The sequence below is a fragment of the Microcaecilia unicolor genome, chromosome 1, assembly GCF_901765095.1.
Source record: "Microcaecilia unicolor chromosome 1, aMicUni1.1, whole genome shotgun sequence".
Classification (NCBI taxonomy): domain Eukaryota; kingdom Metazoa; phylum Chordata; class Amphibia; order Gymnophiona; family Siphonopidae; genus Microcaecilia; species Microcaecilia unicolor.
In genome coordinates, this window is record NC_044031.1 from 443,639,106 (window position 1) to 443,659,123 (window position 20,018).

A 20,018-nucleotide genomic window follows, 5' to 3' on the forward strand; every position below is an offset into this window, starting at 1 on the left:
TATGGATTCAAAATAAGCAGGGGGAAATTTGGGGATTTTGCTTTTGCAAAAGAAATATTTTTAGATATTTTTATGGATTATATACTATTTAATGACTGTTGATTTGCTTTACTGTGTATTTGTAGTTCTTTAATTTTTGATTTATTGTAAACTGCTTTGAGCAACCTTTGAAGGAGCAGCATATAAAACAAATGGAAATGGAAAATATTGGCAGGCAATAAGTTCATGAAATTTACAGACCTATAGCAGGAAATGTAGTGCTTGGATAAATTTCAGCACCACAGAATGTTAGGTAGTAATATTTTTGCTTCTGTTTTTGTAATTTGACAGCATCTGCAAAATGAGAAATTAGAATACGCTGAGCTGCTCTTTTTCAGGATAAAGACACAGAGGGAGAATAATTCTGTATATGAGCTTCATAAGGGTGATTCGGTGATTATGGTTCTGTTCAAGGATCTACAACCCATCCTGGACAATGATGTCACCCTTTCACAAGCCTTGGAAACGCTCCTGCCCTGGCATAGCAGTAGATGCTGTGGGACAGATGCAGTAAGCCACACTACCAGTTAGTACAGCGGTTATGCTTGATTTTCCAACACTAAGCCTACTCTCCGATGTAGGAAGAAAGATTAGCACAGGAAAATCAGCATAAAACCACTATTACTAAAGGGTAGCACAATGAGCATGCAAAATATATTCAATGAAATAAGACTTCATCCCTGATAGCAGCTAAAATCTAGTGCAGACTTCTACGGGTTTTGTTTCTAGTGCTGAATGTTTACGCCAGCTCAAGGCTGACCTCAAGATGCAGAGCAGGAGCAGAGGTTAATCTGAAGTAAAGTGTAGCATTTCATCTAAGATCACTGAAGTGGTCCAAGTGGCACCCCTACCCCTCTGACACCATAGATGATGGCAGCACCCCTGACCACCACTTCCCCAATTGCTCTGATCCTATAATGTTAGTGGAACCCCCAACATTCACATCATCCACCAGAATCACACAATAGTGATGGCACCACTTCACCCCCCTGAACCCTGACTGGTACAAACCCACCTCCACAAATGACCCAAGTGGTCTAGTGCACACCCTACCCCCCCCTCCTCAAAGAAACCTGTCAGTCTAGCAGACCACCTCTGGGCTCCCCAGATCCCCACATTCCTTCTCATTGACCTTTAAGATGGAAGGTAAAAGCAATGCCCACTCACTTCTACCTTCACACTGCTTTCTTGAAAACTATTTGTGCCGGACCCCACTTGGTACATCTAGAGATGCAACACACAGAGTCAGTCTACCAGTAAGAGAATTATTGCCTTGTTTGGAAGAGGTCACCAAATAAGGCAATACTTTTGAGTCATCTTCGCATTTTTTGGTCTGTACAGTTAGGTACAGTAGGTTTTATTCTGTCCCTGGATGGCTCACAATACAAAACAATGGAATTATGATGGAAATTGTACCTGGGTGCCATTGTTTAATGTCCACTGCACTGACCACCAGGCTACCCCTTTGATCTGCAGAGATGTCTGTATGGCTATTTCTCTCAAAATGATTCCAGAATGATATTCTTGTGCCAGCAAATGAATACAGCAGTAAGATTTAATGATTGGAAAAAAAGTTATAGAATAGCACCAAAGTGCACTTAGGTGCCTGACATCCCCCCTCCCCCCCCCCCCCCCCCCCCCCCCATTTTGGTGCTTAATTACTGTTAACTTCTGTTTGAGCACCTGTCTCCTCTCAGGGAAAGAGTCTAATCTGGACTTGAAAGGGCTGAGGCAGACAGAGGTATATAGAGAATATTTATAGGGACATAGCAGAGAACTCCCTCCTCCAGTCTATTGTACTTTGTGCTGCTTTGGAAGAAAGAGGTAATCTTATGTGAAAGCATCTCCTTGGTGAGGCTGGAAGTGACCCTTTAGCCAGGCCTTGTCTTCCAGGGGATGCCCCAAGGTTTATCATTCTTAATATACCACCTTATTCCCCGGATTCTATATAGCGCACCAAAATCCAAGCATATTCTATAACAGCGCACATAACTTAATAGGCTTAAGAAGCTAATCAGCATTGATAACAATTCTTAACAAGAAATAATGAGCACTAATTGGCAATAATTAGAATTTACTTGCATAACTCATTAAGCGCATTCTGTAACATAGTGCACTTAACTTCTATTGTGGGCAGGCAAAAAGGGACAGGGAAATGGGCATTTCATGGGCATTCTGAAATTTATGCATGTAGTTATAGCATATGGCCCAGTGTGCCTAAATCTACACACCGGGATTTACGCCACATTTTTGTTGGTGTAAATTGAGGTGCGTAGTTTTAGGTGCTGGGATATCAACTAAGCATATTCTATATATCATGACTAAATCTAGGTGCCACTTATAGAATACGCTTAGTCGGCATTGATTTCTGTGCCAATTTTTTAGGTGCCATGTATAGAATCTCCCCCTATATATGGAACGTATCAAGGTGGCTTACAATGCATAAAAGAGCAAAGAGAACACCATAACATCAATAGGAGAGAAAGCAAGCATTCAATCTAACCATCTAGATTCTGGGACGTGAATCCTGGGCTCGTCCAGTTGAAAGCAAGGTCTTCTAGTAAAAAGTGGGTTTCCAGGAGCTTCTGCCTGAGAATAGGTTAGGGCAGCCATTTTAGTTGGAGATTTGATCATTAGGCTTGTAGATAGCTTGGTGGCTGGTGGGCATGAGGATCATTTCATCATTTGTCTGCCTGGGGCACAGGTAGTTGCCTCACACGTCACAAACATAAGATTTTAGACAGTGCTGGGGAACAACCATCTGTCTTGGTATATGTGGATATCGACAACATAGGTAAGTATAGGAAAGAAGCTCCGAAGCCAAATTTAAGCTCTTAGGTAGAAAGTTGAATTGCAGAACCTTCAGGGTAGCATGGTTAGAAATGCTCCTATTTCCATACAATACTGGGTCAGGCCAGTTGGATATTTGGTCTGACCCAGTATAACAATTCTTATTTATTTATTTATTTGTTTGTTTGTTTGTTTATTTGTTTATTTATATCATTTATACCCCACAATTTCCCACCACTGGCAGGCTCAATGTGGCTTACAACATTGAATTAACAAACAGGAAAGTACAATAAATGGAAAGTGATACGCGGGGCAGAAAGGTACAGGGGCAGGAGAAAGTAGTTAAGACCACAAGACCTTTAGAGGAGTTGGAGTCCAGGAATCACAGTGGCAGGACGGAATCTTTAGGGTAAGCTTGCCCAAATAAGTAGGTCTTGAGAGACTTCCTGAAAGTCAGATGATCTTGAACCGTTTTTACAGATTTAGGTAATGTATTCCACAAATGAGTGCTGATATAGGAAAAGGTGGAAGCATATGCGGTTTTGTACTTGAGACCAGAACATGCAGGGTAATGGAGGTTTAAGTATGAACGAGTAGATCTAAGCGAATTCCTTGATGGTAAGTTGACAAGGGCATCCATATATGCTGAAGCTGCTCCGTACAGGATCTTATGGACTAGGGTGCAAATTTTAAAAGGTATTCACTCCACAGGAAGCCAGTGTAAATTCTCACGGAGTGGTCTGGAACTGGTGAACTTTGATGCTCCAAAGATGTCAAGCTGCTGTGTTTTGGGCAGTTTGTAGTTTTTTGAGAAGTAGGTCTCTGCACCCTGCGTATATGCCATTGAGGTAATCGATTCGGCTTAAAACTAGTGATAGGACTAAATTACAAAAGACTCCTGATTAATGAAGGTAAAATAGCTTTAAAACAAAACTGGTTGTTTCCCCTTTCTCCTTTCTTTCCATACTCAGTTTAAACCATTGCTGACATTTTAACATCATTAACCTTCATTTGCAACTATCCATGGCCTTTTCCTCTATTTTATTAGACTCCTACTACGGTCATTGCAGCTATGGTCCAGAAACTGGAAACCACATAGCTCAGGTCACCTTCCAGAATCTTGTTCATGAGTTCTAAATCCATCTGTGAGGTGTTACCCTTAACAATGACTATGACTCAGTCCTCACATTCTCTACTGCCCCAAACCCCTCACCCCCAACTCGAGACGTGAATACTACTCTGCAGCATCGCTATCTACAGCTGACCCTGGGTACAATATACATAGCTGGGAATCTAGTGGAGCCTTTCCACATAGCAATGTACAAAATATGCCAGAGCCATAAAACTGACCAGGTAAAATGCTTTTATCCATGCAAATCATTTCTTAATTCATCGACATTTTGTGCAGTGATACCTATTTACTAATAACACATTTTAACATTTTTAGCATGGGCTTACTTGCTAGCGCACTTTAGTATATCTATCCTAGAAGGAAAAAATGTAAATCCTTCGTCTTCAAGAAATCCTTGGAATTTTTTTTGCATTGTTTTCATGAACTAACTGATTTGCAGAAGAAAAAAAGAGAGCCTGTTGCTGTCCAATCATTTCTTCCTAACTTGCAGAAAATGCACATTTTCTTCTAGGAACTGCTATCTTGGAAAGCATCCAAAGAAGAATTACTCTGTCAGCATGATGAAATTTATACATCACTATCTCTATGAAAAATTTAGTCCTGGCAACATTGGCAGTCAGAGATAAACTATTTTTGCATTACATAAAATATATGCATATTTTAGTAAAATATCAAATGAACATGGTCCAATGCCATGAATTGATTTGGAAATTGAACTGAATTTTGTGCCGTTCCATAAATTTATGCTTCTTAACTCATCTGATTACATGTAATTGGAACTCCAGCAATTTAGCTTAATATTCATGCATGAGCCAGAAAAAAACAAAAACATTGTAACCTTTATCCCCCCCCCCCCCCCCCCCCCCCCAGTTTACTAAGCTAAGCCACACTAGTGGCTGCTGCACAGCAATGCAGAAGTAGCCCATTCAAAGGAACACACGTAGCCAGGCTCACAATAACAAATCATTTCATCTGCAAAAAATTAGCAAAAAAACATGTATTCACTGTCTTTCTCGAAACATTATAAGATGAATCGCGTGGAGAGAGGGAAGATCCTCAAGTACCAAGAAATGCATTCCGAGACTAAGAAAGTGTGGAAGAAAGATACTGATATATTTCCCATCATTTTGAGTACCACAGGCTTGATAAAAAAGCACTTTTAAGCGCACCTGTATAAGTCGCCTATACATGTTATATCTTGTGAACTGCAGACAGAAGCTTTATTTGGCACAATACAAATAGTACGGCGACCGTTAGCAGTACATTTAAGAAACTGAGATCATACTCTACATACACTGGGCTTAGGAGTGAGGTTCATTCTTGTCATCACATGCATTAAAGTAACCTACATGGAGAAATTACTCCCCCCCCCCCCAGACAAAATGATGCAATTAGCTACATCTGTTCAATTGATCACTGCTTCTAAGACATGCAAAAAAACAGAATGTAGAAGAGACTATAACTGTTCATTCATTCAAATTCTCTCCTTGTCCGCCAGCATCAACACTATCTCTCTTGCTTCAGTGCTATAGAGCTTGCCACAGAGTATGCTAAAAATAGGAGAAAAACGCGTCAGAGCCCTATCTCATCTTCTTAAAATGATTGAGACTTATGGGGTGAATCACTGGCATTAAAAAAAAACCCTAATGCATCACTAAAGCTCCATGCAATGTTTTGTTTAACTGGTAACCCCCAATTCTTAGAGTTTAAAATTAAAAAAAAAAAAGACTTAGCTTTCAAAAAACATACTCAAGGAGTAACGCTCTGTGGACCTCAACAGACTGTGGCCAAAGTTTTGCCAAAAGCTGTTTCAAGGTATCTGATCAATCAGCATTCTCGCAATGCTTACTTTGCAGGGGCGTATCTGCGTGGGGCCACAGGGGCCTGGGCCCCCGCAGATTTCGCCCTGGCCCCCCTCCCCGCCGTCAACCCTCCCCCGCTGCTTACTTTTGCTGGCGCCGAGGTCCGACCCGCAATCTCCGTTTTTCGTCTTCCTCCGTGGCCATGCTTCCAGGAAGTAACGCTGCAGTGCTGATTCGTTGAATCCAGTCGAACTGGATTCAACGAATCAGCACTGCAGCGTTACTTCCTGGAAGCATGGCCACGGAGGAAGACGAAAAACGGAGATTGCGGGTCGGACCTCGGCGCCAGCAAAAGTAAGCAGCGGGGGAGGGTTGACGGCGGGGAGGGGGTGGAGAGAGGCGGCGGCGGCGGCGGGGGGGGGGGGGAGGGAGGCAAAAATGTGCCCCCCCTCTCTGGCTGTGGCCCCCCCTACCGCCGGATTCCAGATACGCCCCTGCTTTACAGCATCTTGGGTTCCCTCGCAATGTTATCAGTTGTGTTAACAGTTAACATACAGTAACATACTCCATAATTAGGCAGAGCCCTCTCCTATTCTCTACCTCATTCCATTGTCAGCTGTGCAGCGGGCTTTCATCCTGACAACATGGGTTTCATTCCCACTGCAGCTCCTTGTGACCTACTGTATGTAGTTATAGAATACACCTAGATTTGAGTAACTCTAGGTGCTTAAACCTCCATTGCCCCAGGTACAAAAACTTAGATTGTGAGCCCTCTAGGGACAGAGACAATACATGCGTATACCCCCAGATTCTATATAGAGCACCTAGAGTTACTCAAATCTAGGTGTATTCTATAACTATATATATAGACTAATTGTTTTAACAAGTAGTTAAACATTGTTAACAGCTCTTAACAAGCAAAAATGAGCACTAATTGGTAAGAATTAGAATTTATACACATACATTGCTAAGCGTATTCTGTAATGTACTGCACCTAAATTCCAATGCATGCAGGCAAAAGTGGTGTGGTTAGGGTCGTGGAAATGGGCATTTTGTGGGAGTTCCAAAATCCACACACGTTGTTATAAAATATGGGTGAGTGTGCGTAAATCTACGCGCAGGGATTTACGTCAGCTTTTCATTGGCGTAAATGGACGTGCTTAGATGCAGTCGCATGAACTATTCCTAAGCGTATTCTAAATACCGCACATAAATTACATGCAGTATTTAGAATACGCTTAGGTGTGATTGCCTACTGCATGTTAAGTTTAGGCAACATTTATAGAATTGGGCCCATAGCACTATAGAAATGATTAATAGTAGCAGTAGGTTAACTACTAAGGCTCTACCTTAAAGAGGTAATTCTATATGTAGGTGCCCCCATTTAAGTGCCCTGATGCTGTGCAGTGACATCCTATTTTATAACTGCATCCGAGTGCCTAGATTTCCTTATAGAATACTAGCATAACCTGGTAGTGTGTCTAACATGTAGACCTAGTGTAACTGTGATCATATAACTTACATTGTTCTGTAAGTTATGTGCAAATGCAGGAAGCACTCCCGTTTTCCACCCATAAATACACCCCCTTGCATATATACACTATCCCCCGGATTCTATATAGCGCATTCTGTGCCAAAATCCAAGCATATTCTATTTATTTATTTATTTATGTGTTTGTTTGTTACATTTGTATCCCACATTTTCCCACCTATTTGCAGGCTCAATGTGGCTTACATAGTACATAACAGCATATGTAAGAAGCCAATCAGCGTTGTTAACAGCACTTAACAAGCAGTAATGAGCACTAATTAGCAATAATTAGAATTCATGCGCTCAATACCCTGTCCCTAAGCATATTCTGTACCACACTTCGTCCAAATTTTAATGCACGCAGGCAAAAGAGGGCATGGTTATAGGCAGGGAAATGGGTGTTCCAATATGTACGCACGCTGTTATAGAATATGGCCCTCTGCATCTAACTCTGTTCACCAGGATTTACACCACATTTTCATTGGTGTAAATGGATGCACGTGGTTTTAGGCGCAAGGATATCAACTAAGCATATTCTATATACTGCGCCTAAATCTAGGTGCTGTTTAAAGAATATGATTAGGCAGAAATATTTTCAGAATGAATTTTTTTAGTGCCAAACATAGAATCTGGCCCTATAGGGGGAATTTTATGTATGACACCTTAAAATTGGTGCTAACAAACTATGTGGTTAGCATGATTCTATAAATTATGCCTAAAGTTAAACGTAGTATATAGAATATGCTGACATGCCGTTCTTGTGACTAAAATTTTAAGTGCACCCATTTAGGCCACCTAAAACCAAGCCTAAATGCCTGCACCTAAGTTAGGCGCAGATTGGGTCTATTCTATAATAGTGCGCACAGCTTTTTGAAATGCCTATAACCTGCCCGTTCCACGCCCACGGCTATGCCCCCTTTTTGACTGCATGCATTAGAATTCATGTGCACAAGTTATAGAATATGCCTAGAAAGTTATTATTATTATTATTATTATTATTATTATTTGTTGCATTTGTATCCCACATTTCCCCACCTTTTTGAAGGCTCTATGTGGCTTACATATTACCATTAGCGGCGTTAACCAATTCCGGTCTGAACAAATACATGGTATGAATGAATACAAGGTGATATTGTGGTAGATAAGGTACATGTACGGTAGGTACAATTGGGGGGAACTTAGGGAGGGGGGATGGAGGAGGAGTCAGGTAATGTCCATTACATTCTTTGGTTACATTGTGTCGCAGGTGTCCATGTATTTTTATGTTGGGTCGGTGGGGTATGCTCTTTTGAACAGGTCTGTTTTTAGTGCTTTCCGGAAATTAAGGTGGTCTGGCATAGTTTTTACTATTTTTGGCAGTGCGTTCCATAGTTATGCACATTAATTCTAATTAAAGTCACTTAGTGCCACTAATTGGTTCTTAAGTACCAATTATTGGGCCTGATTGGCTTGTTAATCAATTAAGTTGTGCAAGCAATTTGGCCATGTGGTCAAATTAGCATGTACAACTTAAAGCATCATATATAGAATTTGGGGATATGTCATTTATATGCACTAATAATGAATAGTGCTTAAATGCTGTTGCTTACAGTTATGCACATAGGTGTCCTTTTACAAAGGTGCGCCGAAAAATCGCCTGCGGTAGTGTAGGCATGTGTTTTGGGTGTGCGCAGATCCATTTTTCAGCGCACTTGCAAAAAATGGCTTTTGTACAATTTTTGTCAAAAATGGACTTGTGGCAAAATCAAAATTAGCGCACATCCATTTTGAGTCTGAGACCTTACCACCAGCCATTGACTTAGCGGTAAAGTCTCACATGGTAACCGGGCGGTAATGACCTACGTGTGTCAAATGCCACTTGGCGTGTGTCTTATATGTGCATCCAAAAATAAAAATTATTTTTCGGACATGCATATCGGACGTTCACCAAAAATGAAATTACCGCAAGTGAATGGGCTATGTCGGAATTAGCACACGGCAGCCACTAGCGTGGCTTAGTACTCAGGGGGGGTTAATCTTTACCATAGAAAAAAACATCCCATTTCACAGTATCATCAAAATCAGTATCGGTATTAGGTAGAGCAACATTATCAAATTAACCTACAATATCAACAACCTTCTGCAGAAATTTTTCGGCAAATTCTCGGCAAGTAGCTTTTTGTGAAACACTGATTGTCAGGGAAAAGAAATTGTGAAATATTGCGTGATTCACTTGAACGTTGGGAGAAGAGGATGACCGAATGGAGTAGATTTCCCATCATCTCAAAGAAAAAGTCACATACGTTTAGTATTTGTATTGGAAGGTTTGAAGCAGTCTACTTTAAAAAAAAAATTGGGGGTGGGGGGACTTTAGTATGAAAACTTTTCATTGGAACTCATATGCCCTATGATGAGATGGTTGGTCACACCTTTCAAATTGGGCAGAATTTAAAGTGTGGTGTTAACCCGGGTCAAGTATATAAATAAATATATTGGCCCTGATAATTTCCCATTTGATGAATCAAAAAATGGTCACCACAGTAGTTTCTGGAGAAGGAGAGCGAGAAGGAGAAGGACAGGGAGAAGAATAGACTTCTTTAAGATGATCTCTGTGAGTCTCAGACCATGAATTATAAGCCTGATGATCCTATAAATAAAAGACAACACCACCTCAAAGGTGACATCTTTTCATGAGCTAAGGACTGAAGTTAAACGCAAGAGTGCTCATTTTCAAGCAAATGAATGTCTCAAAATGGCCAAAAACAGTCTATCTGCCAAAAACATCGAAATCACGATTTTTGAAAGGCAGAACTTGGACATTTTATACTGCAGTTTGTCCAAATAGCAACGAGGTATGTTGGAGGTGTATTTTGGGTGGGACTAGGGTGGGCCCAAAATTAGGATGTCTTTCAATGATAATGGAATGGGAAGAAACATCCAAGGCAAAAAAGGATATTTGTATCTAGATCTGTTTCAATCATGTCCAGGGTACAAAAAGGTGCCCTGATTGAGCATCTGGCTACTGGATGGATGAAAGCATTACCTCCCTCCTTAATTCTCCAGTGGTTACTGAGCCCTCCCTCCTCCTTAAGACATGAAAGTGACATTGGATACCAGGCTATATGACAGCTCAGGTATTATGGTCATTCCTAATAAAGCTACAAACATATGTAAGGAGTAGCCTGGTGATCAGTGCAGTGGACTTACGGATCAACAGGACCCAGATGTAACTCCCACTTTAACTCTTTTATTTCTGTACAAATATGTGAGCCCTCGTGGAACATGGAAATACTTACTATACCTGTATTTATAAGACACCTGCAAGTGTGATGGCTATTGTAGTGGTGTACATTTAGGTACAGTAGGTTTTATATGTTCCTGGAGGGCTCACAAAAGGAATTAAAGGGGTGGGGGGTCTCATTGTTTAAAGTGCACTGCACTGACCACTAGGCTGCCCCTTTGCTCTACAGGGACATGTGTGTGGCTATTTTGTTATAAATAATGTCAGACAGAAATTTTTGTGTCTGCTTTTGTAGTGTTTATATTTTGGATGTTTCATTCTGCTATAAAAGCTGTTCCTTTTGGGCATTTTCAGTTCAAGAATGTCCTTCTCACATATCTTCAAACAGGAAATCCCAATGTTTTTCCTGTTTGAAAGTGGCTGTGAGATGTTCTTTTTTTCTTTTTCTTTTTTTGAATGCAATGACTATCATAAAAATTATCCCTAATTAGAAACTTAAATGCAAAGCTCAGGACAAAATTACCAAATCAGGCAGAAAGAAAACTGATGTATGATATGGTAAGCCTTTCAGTGCTGGATTTGATATATTGAAGAAAGACAAATGCCACAGAAATATTGTGCAGGCATATTATATTGCAAAGTTTATGCCCCTTTCCTTCATATCTGTTCTCTTTAAACATCACAATCACAGGGAAAGCTATTAGTGTCTGCTAAAGGAATAAAACATGTTATTTGCCAAATAACATGTATTAATTGCCAAAGTGGGTATATTTCACTTTTATGCACAATTTCCCCCATCATCCCCATTGGACAACCAGAGACTTTCGGTAGGCATGGAAGGGTGGGATCTTGCCTGTCAGAATGGGAGGGTGGGAGGGGCATCGGAAGGGTGTGGAAGATGTGCTTCCAAGGGGTGGGAAGGAAGGAAGGAGGATCAAAGGTTCTATGGGGGTGGGAGGGTAGAAGAGGGTTGGCAACATTTTAGTCTGGGAGCTGGAAGTTAACCAGGCACCGGCCGATATTCAGACATAATGTTGGAACTGGAAATGCATATAGCTCCTTAAACCACCTGTGATAAATAAACAAATGAGTAAAAATTTAACTAAAAATGATGGAAACAAAGTGCTAGAGTGGATATTCTGTGAAATACAGTATTTAAATTTACCAAAACTGTGATCAATGACATTTTCTATGTATACTTCCCATGGTCTCAGGGGATACATAAAATTCAATGGTGTGCTCAGTGCATTTGTTCTACCAAAAAAGGTGCCGGGACTCAAATGCTAGACCACCCTTCAGGGCTGGGGTGATCAGTGAGGGACCCACCCCACAATAGCCAGGCCCCCTGCAACCAGTCACAGAATCTATGAAAAAGGCAGAATTGGTGTGTAGAGCCTGAGCTGTTTCATTAAAACTTGGGGACCATGGGTCAATTTTAGCAGACAATGGAAAAGGTGCCGGTACTCAATACCCCAAGTACCCCCTCAAAAAAAAGCCCTGGGTGTGCTACATTCGGTCTGCAGACAACAGGTTGTCCACCCCTGGTATAGAGGATGTCAAATAAAATGGTCATCAGTCTTCACCATAAAGTATATTGAGATAGGCTTAAAGTTCTCAATATGTATACTTTGAAAGAAAGGTAGGAGGGGGGAGATATGATAGAAATATTTAAATACCTCCATGGCATAAATGAACAGCAGGCAAATCTCTTTTATTGAAAGGAAGCTCTGGAGCGAGGGGGCATAGGATGAAGGTGAAGTGGACAGACTCAGAAATAAACTAAGTAAATACTTCTTCATGGAAAGGATGGTAAATACATGGAACAGTCTTTCAGTAAAGGTGGTGAAGACAAAGACTCCATCTGGATTCAAGAAAGCTTGGGACAAGTACATAGAATCTTTAAGGGTGAGGAAAGGTTAGTAGATGATATAGATGGGCCGACCGGATAGGTTGCATGGTCTTCATCTACCTTTATTTTCTCTTTTTCTATTTCCATGTAATTCACCAGGGTTTTGTGTTACCAAACTGAGCATATAGTTTTTATTTTTTAAGGATACTGTAATTTTCAAAAATGTCATTAAGTTATTTAGGGGCCCTTTTACGAAGTGGTGGTAAGCCCAACACGGCCTTACCACCCACTAAAAGGGAAATACTGCCATGCTACCGCAGCATCCCAGTGGTAGTTCCTTCCCCCAGCACTGGTGTGTACCCATCGGTAATCGCTGGGTTAGCATGGGAGCCTTTACCGCTGGGTTAGCACGGGAGCATTTACTGCCACCTCAATGGTAAGTGCCCCCCCCCCCCCGAAATAGCCGCACAGCAAGTGGTTCATGGCCATTTCTTTAAGAAAAGGGAAACCTGCCTTTTACCTGCTGTGGTAAAATGGGATCTCAGCGTACGTCAAACACATGTGACAGCGCAGGCCCCCTTTTGCCACAGCTTCATAAAAGGACCCCTTAATAATTAAAATTTGAAAGTTTTTTTTCTCAGGTTTTACTGGTTAATACATACTTTATGTCAGAAAAGTAAATAAAAGGAAGAGGAAGAAGGGCCGGTATGGTTGAAAATGGAAGAACAAAATATTTTACATTGAAAAAGAAAAGGGATCGCATAAAGATAAGTACAGGTAAAAATATCAGAAAAGCCAGTCAGCCAAAAGGAAGCCCTCTGATTGATTATACACTGATTGCTCTGTTCTCTTTTCTGAGCTGTAGTAAGCTCACACCAGTACAAGTGTTTCATCACAGTTGTAGCAGAGTGAAAGAGCATGACTTGGTAGCCTCATGTTTCTAAGAGAAAAAGAACTGTGAGATTAAAACAAAGATGACAAAATAACCCATCTGTAACTTTCTGTCACAGGCCACTGAGGTTATCTCAAATTCCACCCAAAATGACTCACTACATCCTTCTTCCCCTGACAATTTCCAGCACATGGTACATTGTACTCTATTGATTGTGATTGACAAAAATAGCTCTTGAACTCTTCAGTTCTACTTGATTGAAAGGTGCTTAAAAATCTACCATTCTGCTGTCATAAGATTTTTTTTTCAGCTCCTGAAACTATGGTAACAGATGTGGTGGAGTATTTCTATAAGTAGAGCACATTATTTGTTCAATGCATGCACTTACTTTGGTGTCATACAAAAATGTCTCCTTAACTGTCTTCATGTTGTCAAAATTCCTCTAAAGAAATGAGCATATTAAGTTTTATCAGTGATTCATTGAATAGCATATGTTTACCTGATGGCTATGTACATAGCAGGTGTCTTATTGCAGCATCGGTATAGAAAGAACACAATGACAGACTCAACCCACATACTCTTTGGGACATTGTATTTTCTTTAATTAGTTCCACATAGCTCTTGGCTATGTTCTGGTTATCACACTTGATATGTTGTACCTATAACAATGAAAGAAGGGGGAAAGTGATTCCATGACAATGTGCATTAATTCAGTGGACAGGGCAGTTTTACAATATTCCTATTTGGTAAGGTTAATCAATGAAAGGGTTTTTCTCATTTTCTATCTGTGGCTAGAGGATATTTTTCAAAGGTTTGCAATGCAGATAGAAAAAGGCACTTTAGCAATTGCTTACCTCTAACACTAGTAAGAGTATGTGCGCTGTCAACAACATATAATGAATATGACTGTTGGGCAGACTGGATGGACCATTCAGGTCTTTATCTACGTAAGTACATAAGTACATAAATATTACGACACTGGGACAGGCCAAAGGTCCGTCAAACCCATCATCCTGTTTCCAACAGTGGCTAATCCAGGTCACCAATACCCAGCAAGATCCCAGAAAAGCTCAATACATTTTATGCTGCTTATCCCAGAAATAAGCAGTGATTTTCCCCAAGTCAAGCCATCCAGACCATTTCAAGCCATCAAAACAGGTCCACAAGGATGTCCTCAGCGCAAGGACGCCCATCTAAGGATGTCCCCAAAGGGGGCATGTTATGGGCAGCATTATGAGATGGGCGCCTCCAACGTATAACGGCTAGCGAAATGGTTTCGCATGGGTGGGAACATGGGCGTCCTTAGTTAGACCTGAAATAAAAGCGAACAGGGTAAGGGGGGAAGTCTTCTTTAGACCTATTAGCGATTTTGTGAAGTTGGAGAGTGGCGAGATCGTTGTTTGGACAGAAAGCTGAGCATTTGTTCAGTACCTGTTACCTTTGTCTGTATCTCCTAGTCAGAACATTTTCAACCTCACCTGCCTCTTTTCTGTTTTAACATTTCAGCTTTCCCTACCCCTTCTAGCCCCCAAAACCCAGACACCACTACTCCTTCCTCTATCTCCCCCAACCCCTCCCTCTGTCCCTCTCTATTCGCTGTCCCCAAGTTCATATTTCAGTGCTTCCAAGGTTTCCATATGTTGTTTATGTTGATGCAGGACAGAGGTTTTACTTAGAAATCCGTTATGAAGTGCACTCTAAGGCACACAGCTTATATATATTTGCTACCTATGTTGTCCCATGGATTCAATAATGGGTGCCTAAATATTCTTGCCCAAACTTGGGCGCAATCCCGAGATATGCGCACAACCCAATAGATTGACGAGCCAATTAACATCAATAATTGTATGCTAACAATCAATTATTGACGTTAATTGGCAGTAATTAGGGGTTGAACATGCATCTGGCTGTGCACTATTCTATAAGCCCGGGGGGCCACATCCAATAGCGCACAACCAAAAGGGGAGTGGCCATAGGAGAGGCATGGGTGGGCTGGGGTGTTCTCAAAAGATGCACGCAGTGTTATAGAATTCTGGGGATCCTCACCCAACTTGCACATCAGGATTTACACAAGGTTTCAGCTGGAATAAGACCTCATGCCGAAAATCGGGTTTGGGAATCCCTACTAGGTGCTATTCTATAAAGGACACTCATCTAGGCTCACCCTTTATAGAATAGCGCTGAGCGCTGATTTTTGCTGTCACCTATTTTTCAGCGGCATTTTCTGAATCTAGTCCTATGTGCCCCAGTAAGCAGTTAATTGTGCACAAAACAGAACTAAGTTTTTTCCATGAAGAGTTTCTATATAATGTGAGCTAATAACAATCCTATGGTGTATGTCCCATCCACTACTGTAATGAATTTGTAACTACTGTTACTAATTTAGATTTATTATTTATAACCCGCCCTTGTCTAGAGTGGAGAACAGGCAAAACATACATAATCATAAATACAAACAACATCAACAATAAAACAATTTAAACTTTATTGCACATTTTCCCTCTTGCAAATATATTCTCCCATTTTCTGTTAAGATATTCTTATTTCATGTGCTGCCTCATTTGTTTAGTAATTTGTTTTAGTCATCTTTTTTAAATTGCTGCTTTTCTATAAAACAAATAGGATTGATCTACAACAATTTTATAAAACAATCCAGTCACATATGTGTGGAGCCTCACTAATGGTAGGTTTCCTCCTTACTGAGAATGCAATGAACTGATTGGTGGGCTTAGCATCTTATGATGTTTTCATTTTTTATTGAAGTTAATAAACAAAAGTCAAAGAAAAGCTGATTCACTCTGCACAAGTCAGCAGGTACTGGGTTTATATGCTCACTCTGTAGAGAATCCTAGGAAGCCCTTAAAAGTATGAGTTTTATAGCAGAGAGTCTGTGGAAGCAAGCTGGAGGACCCCCAAAGGACTGGAAACTTGGGGGGGGGGGGAGACAAGCAGCATAACCAGAGTGGCTTGCAGAGCTGGAGAAGATAAGGAAAGCAATCAAAGTAAAAGGTAAATGGCAGAGAACAGCAGGCATCCCTGCTGTACTGAGACAGAAACTGTGGTGGTGTTGGTGGAGGTGGCAGGGGGTGGATGCCAAGAAACATACCATCAGAGGAGAAAACGCCTTCCTCTCAGCTGAAAATAAACTTGGTAAATTTTACAAAGAGACTGAAGTGTTAGCTATTAATCTGTGTTAAGGGAATAATAGATGACATTCACCTCTTAACACACATTAAACACCAAAATCATGCCTAATTTACCATAACAGATGTTAAAGACAACATGTGTTGAATAATAATGAGATGCAAAGCATGCAAATACATGCAAACTACCTCATTATTATGCAAATCAAATGAGGCAGCATGAATTGAACTTCACAAGCTGCGTTGTTCATGGAAAAATAATGCTGATCAGGGTGCTGTTCAACAGAGCATGTGAGAGGACTTGTGTTGGGTGAGGCCTTGGGGCCTAAGAACAACTTGTGTACTATTATAATAAGGAAGAAAGAAAAAAAAACAGACTCAATGAAGAAAAATAGTCTTTATTACTACTTCTGTCTTCCAGGTTTTAAACAAGTTACAGGTGGTGAGTGTAATACTTCTCCAACCTTCTCCATTCTCTTCTATTTTAGAGTTCTAGTGAGCTTCTCTTTTTCACTACCCCACCCCACCCCCACCATTTACTAAGTCATGTGGCAATGCCCACTCAGCACATTCAAAGTGAAAGGGCTATGTTGGCATTGGCGCATGGCAGCTGCTAGCGCAGCTTAGTAAACAGGGGGTTAAGTGTCATTTATCCTCTTTTTTTTTAATCTGTTTTTACCAGTTTGGTGAGGCTTGGAATTTTACACCAGCTGGATAAGTCACATTCTCTTTGTGTGTGTATTGGTTTATACATGATGATTTCTTTTTGGTTTTATGGACCGGATAGTCAGACCACGGGAGGCAGACCGCATAAATGCAACGATCTGTGCTGACCTTAGATAATCAAAGCCGGGCTGTTTCTGGTGCCCAGCATTGAATATGTGTTTGTTTGTTTTTTGGATGGCTCAAACTTAATCGGCTAAATGAATATTCAGTGCTGGCTCGTTAAGTTTATAGCGGTCAAAGATAGGACTACATATAGGGCTAGATTCTATAAATAGCACCTAAAAAATCAGTACTGAAAAATACCCACGTAAATGGTATTCTATAAGCCGTGCCTAAATTTCAGTGTGGTTCGTAAAATACATGCTTAAGTGGACATAAGCATGTAAATTTAGGCAGGGCCATTTGCACCAACAAAAATATGCAGATGCCCATGCCTTAATTTATGTGGGGAGCACCATTATTCTATAATTATGCACATAACTCAAAACCATGCACCTGTTCTGTCCCAAAAGGCCCATGAGCCTCCCATTTCCACATCCTCTTGTTTGGATCACAGATAAATTTTAGGTGCAGATCTCGTTCCTAACTTTATGCACATTGGTCCCAATTAAATCTAATTAGTGCCAATAATTGCCTGCTAAAAAGCCAATTATTGGCACTAATTGGCTCATTATTCTATTAAGTTGCGTGTGCAAATCAGGAACTTGCCTAAGGGGTACTTTTACAAAGGCGTGGTAAGCTCTAGACGTGTGTGCCAAAACAAGACTACTGCCAGTCTAGTGCACCCCCTGGTGGTAATTTCAGATTTAGCGTACACCCGTACTGATGAGATAAATTATTATTATTTTTTATTTTCTATCACACGTGGCATTGCTGGCATTAATCAGCTGTTGGCATGTGCCGACTGGTCACCATGCGTGTAGCCTGTGATCCCTTACCACTAGATCAGTGGGTTGGTGTTAAGGGCTTAGGCTGTAAGTAGGCATGTGCTGGTTTAAATTTTACTCCAGGCCCTTTTCCCAGTCCATTGAAACAAAGCCCTTCTTACCAGATGTGGTAAAATCTGTCCTGGTGCATACCAAAAACATACATCAACACTACTATAGGCCACTTTTTGCCAAGGCTTAGTAAAAGGACCCTTAAATTTGGGTGCACAAGTTTTGGCAACCGTTATAGAATCAAGGGAATAGTATTAATATTGTAGCATGCTCAAAGGATAAATCTCCACTTTCTGAATCTTCGCTATACATCTGTACATGTGGTGATGTCGACTCTTCTAAACAATCCAATTCATACATGTTTTTACTTGAATGTTTGAAAAAATAAGAAGACTGTCCCCAAAGAACAATGTAAAAACAAAGAAAAACAATCAGGGAGAACCAATGTAATTCCAACCAGAGGAAACAATTTATTGATAATACTAAAAATATATAAGAAACAAAGGCTGATAAGTCCAAAACATCAAGAAGAGCGAGATACTGAATGGTCTTGATGCAGTCCTGTGTTTCGGCATGGCAAGCACCTGCCTCAGGAGTCAGAGATATTCCTACTATAGAAACACATATATAAATACAACTACATAAAACGTACATAAGTGTCTATAAATAATGAATAATAAAAGAAGAAAAAATCCCAAATTAAAAATATACCACTCTAGTTGACAAGGTAAAATTGTTAGCCAGTGAATGGCAGTACAGGGATATCAACCAATAAGTCACATTATAACATAAAGCTGCAGTACAATCAATAAATATATCAAGAGGAAAAAAAAAATATATATATACACACACATAAAAGACTGCCCACAGATATGTGCATATATATCTACATCCATCAATATATATCTATCTATATAGATGTGTGGGGAAATCTTGCCTGACCAATTTACTTCAATTCTTTGAAGGAGTAAACAAACATGTGGACAAAGGGGAGCCAGTTGATATTGTGTATCTGGATTTTCAAAAGGCGTTTGACAAGGTACCTCATGAAAGGCTACAGAGGAAATTGGAGGGTCATGGGATAGGAAGAAATGTCCTATTGTGGATTAAAAACTGGTTGAAGGATAGGAAACAGAGAGTGGGGTTAAATGGGCAGTATTCACAATGGAGAAGGGTAGTTAGTGGGGTTCTTCAGGGGTCTGTGCTAGGACCGTTGCTTTTTAATATATTTATAAATGATTTAGAGATGGGAGTAACTAGCGAGGTAATTAAATTTGCTGATGACATAAAGTTATTCAAAGTTGTTAACTCGCAACAGGATTGTGAAAAATTACAAGAGGACCTTACGAGACTGGGAGACTGGGCGGCTAAATGGCAGATGACGTTTAATGTGAGCAAGTGCAAGGTGATGCATGTGGGAAAAAAGAACCCGAATTATAGCTACGTCATGCAAGGTTCCACGTTAGGAGTTACGGACCAAGAAAGGGATCTGGGTGTCATCGTCGATAACACACTGAAACCTTCTGCTCAGTGTGCTGCTGCGGCTAGGAAAGCGAATAGAATGTTGGGTATTATTAGGAAAGGTATGTAAAACAGGTGTGAGGATGTTATAATGCCGTTGTATCGCTCCATGGTGCGACCGCACCTTGAGTATTGTGTTCAATTCTGGTCGCCGCATCTCAAGAAAGATATAGTAGAATTGGAAAAGGTGCAACGAAGGGCGACTAAAATGATAGCGGGGATGGGACGACTTCCCTATGAAGAAAGACTAAGGAGGCTAGGGCTATTCAGCTTGGAGAAGAGACGGCTGAGGGGAGACATGATAGAGGTATATAAAATAATGAGTGGAGTGGAACAGGTGGATGTGAAGCGTCTGTTCACGCTTTCCAAAAATACTAGGACTAGGGGGCATGCGATTAAACTACAGTGTAGTAAATTTAAAACAAATCGGAGAAA

The 20,018-nt window shown here is 40.6% G+C and overlaps 1 protein-coding gene across 1 annotated transcript in view; it reads left to right on the forward strand.

Annotated features, from left to right (window-relative positions):
* DOK6 (docking protein 6) overlaps positions 1–20,018 on the forward strand; it is a 521,378-nt gene that overhangs the window by 11,988 nt on the left and 489,372 nt on the right. Inside the window, exon 2 of the mRNA XM_030186837.1 lies at positions 331–549. Coding sequence (XP_030042697.1) covers positions 331–549 — 219 coding nt within the window. The remainder of the gene's footprint in view (positions 1–330; positions 550–20,018) is intronic.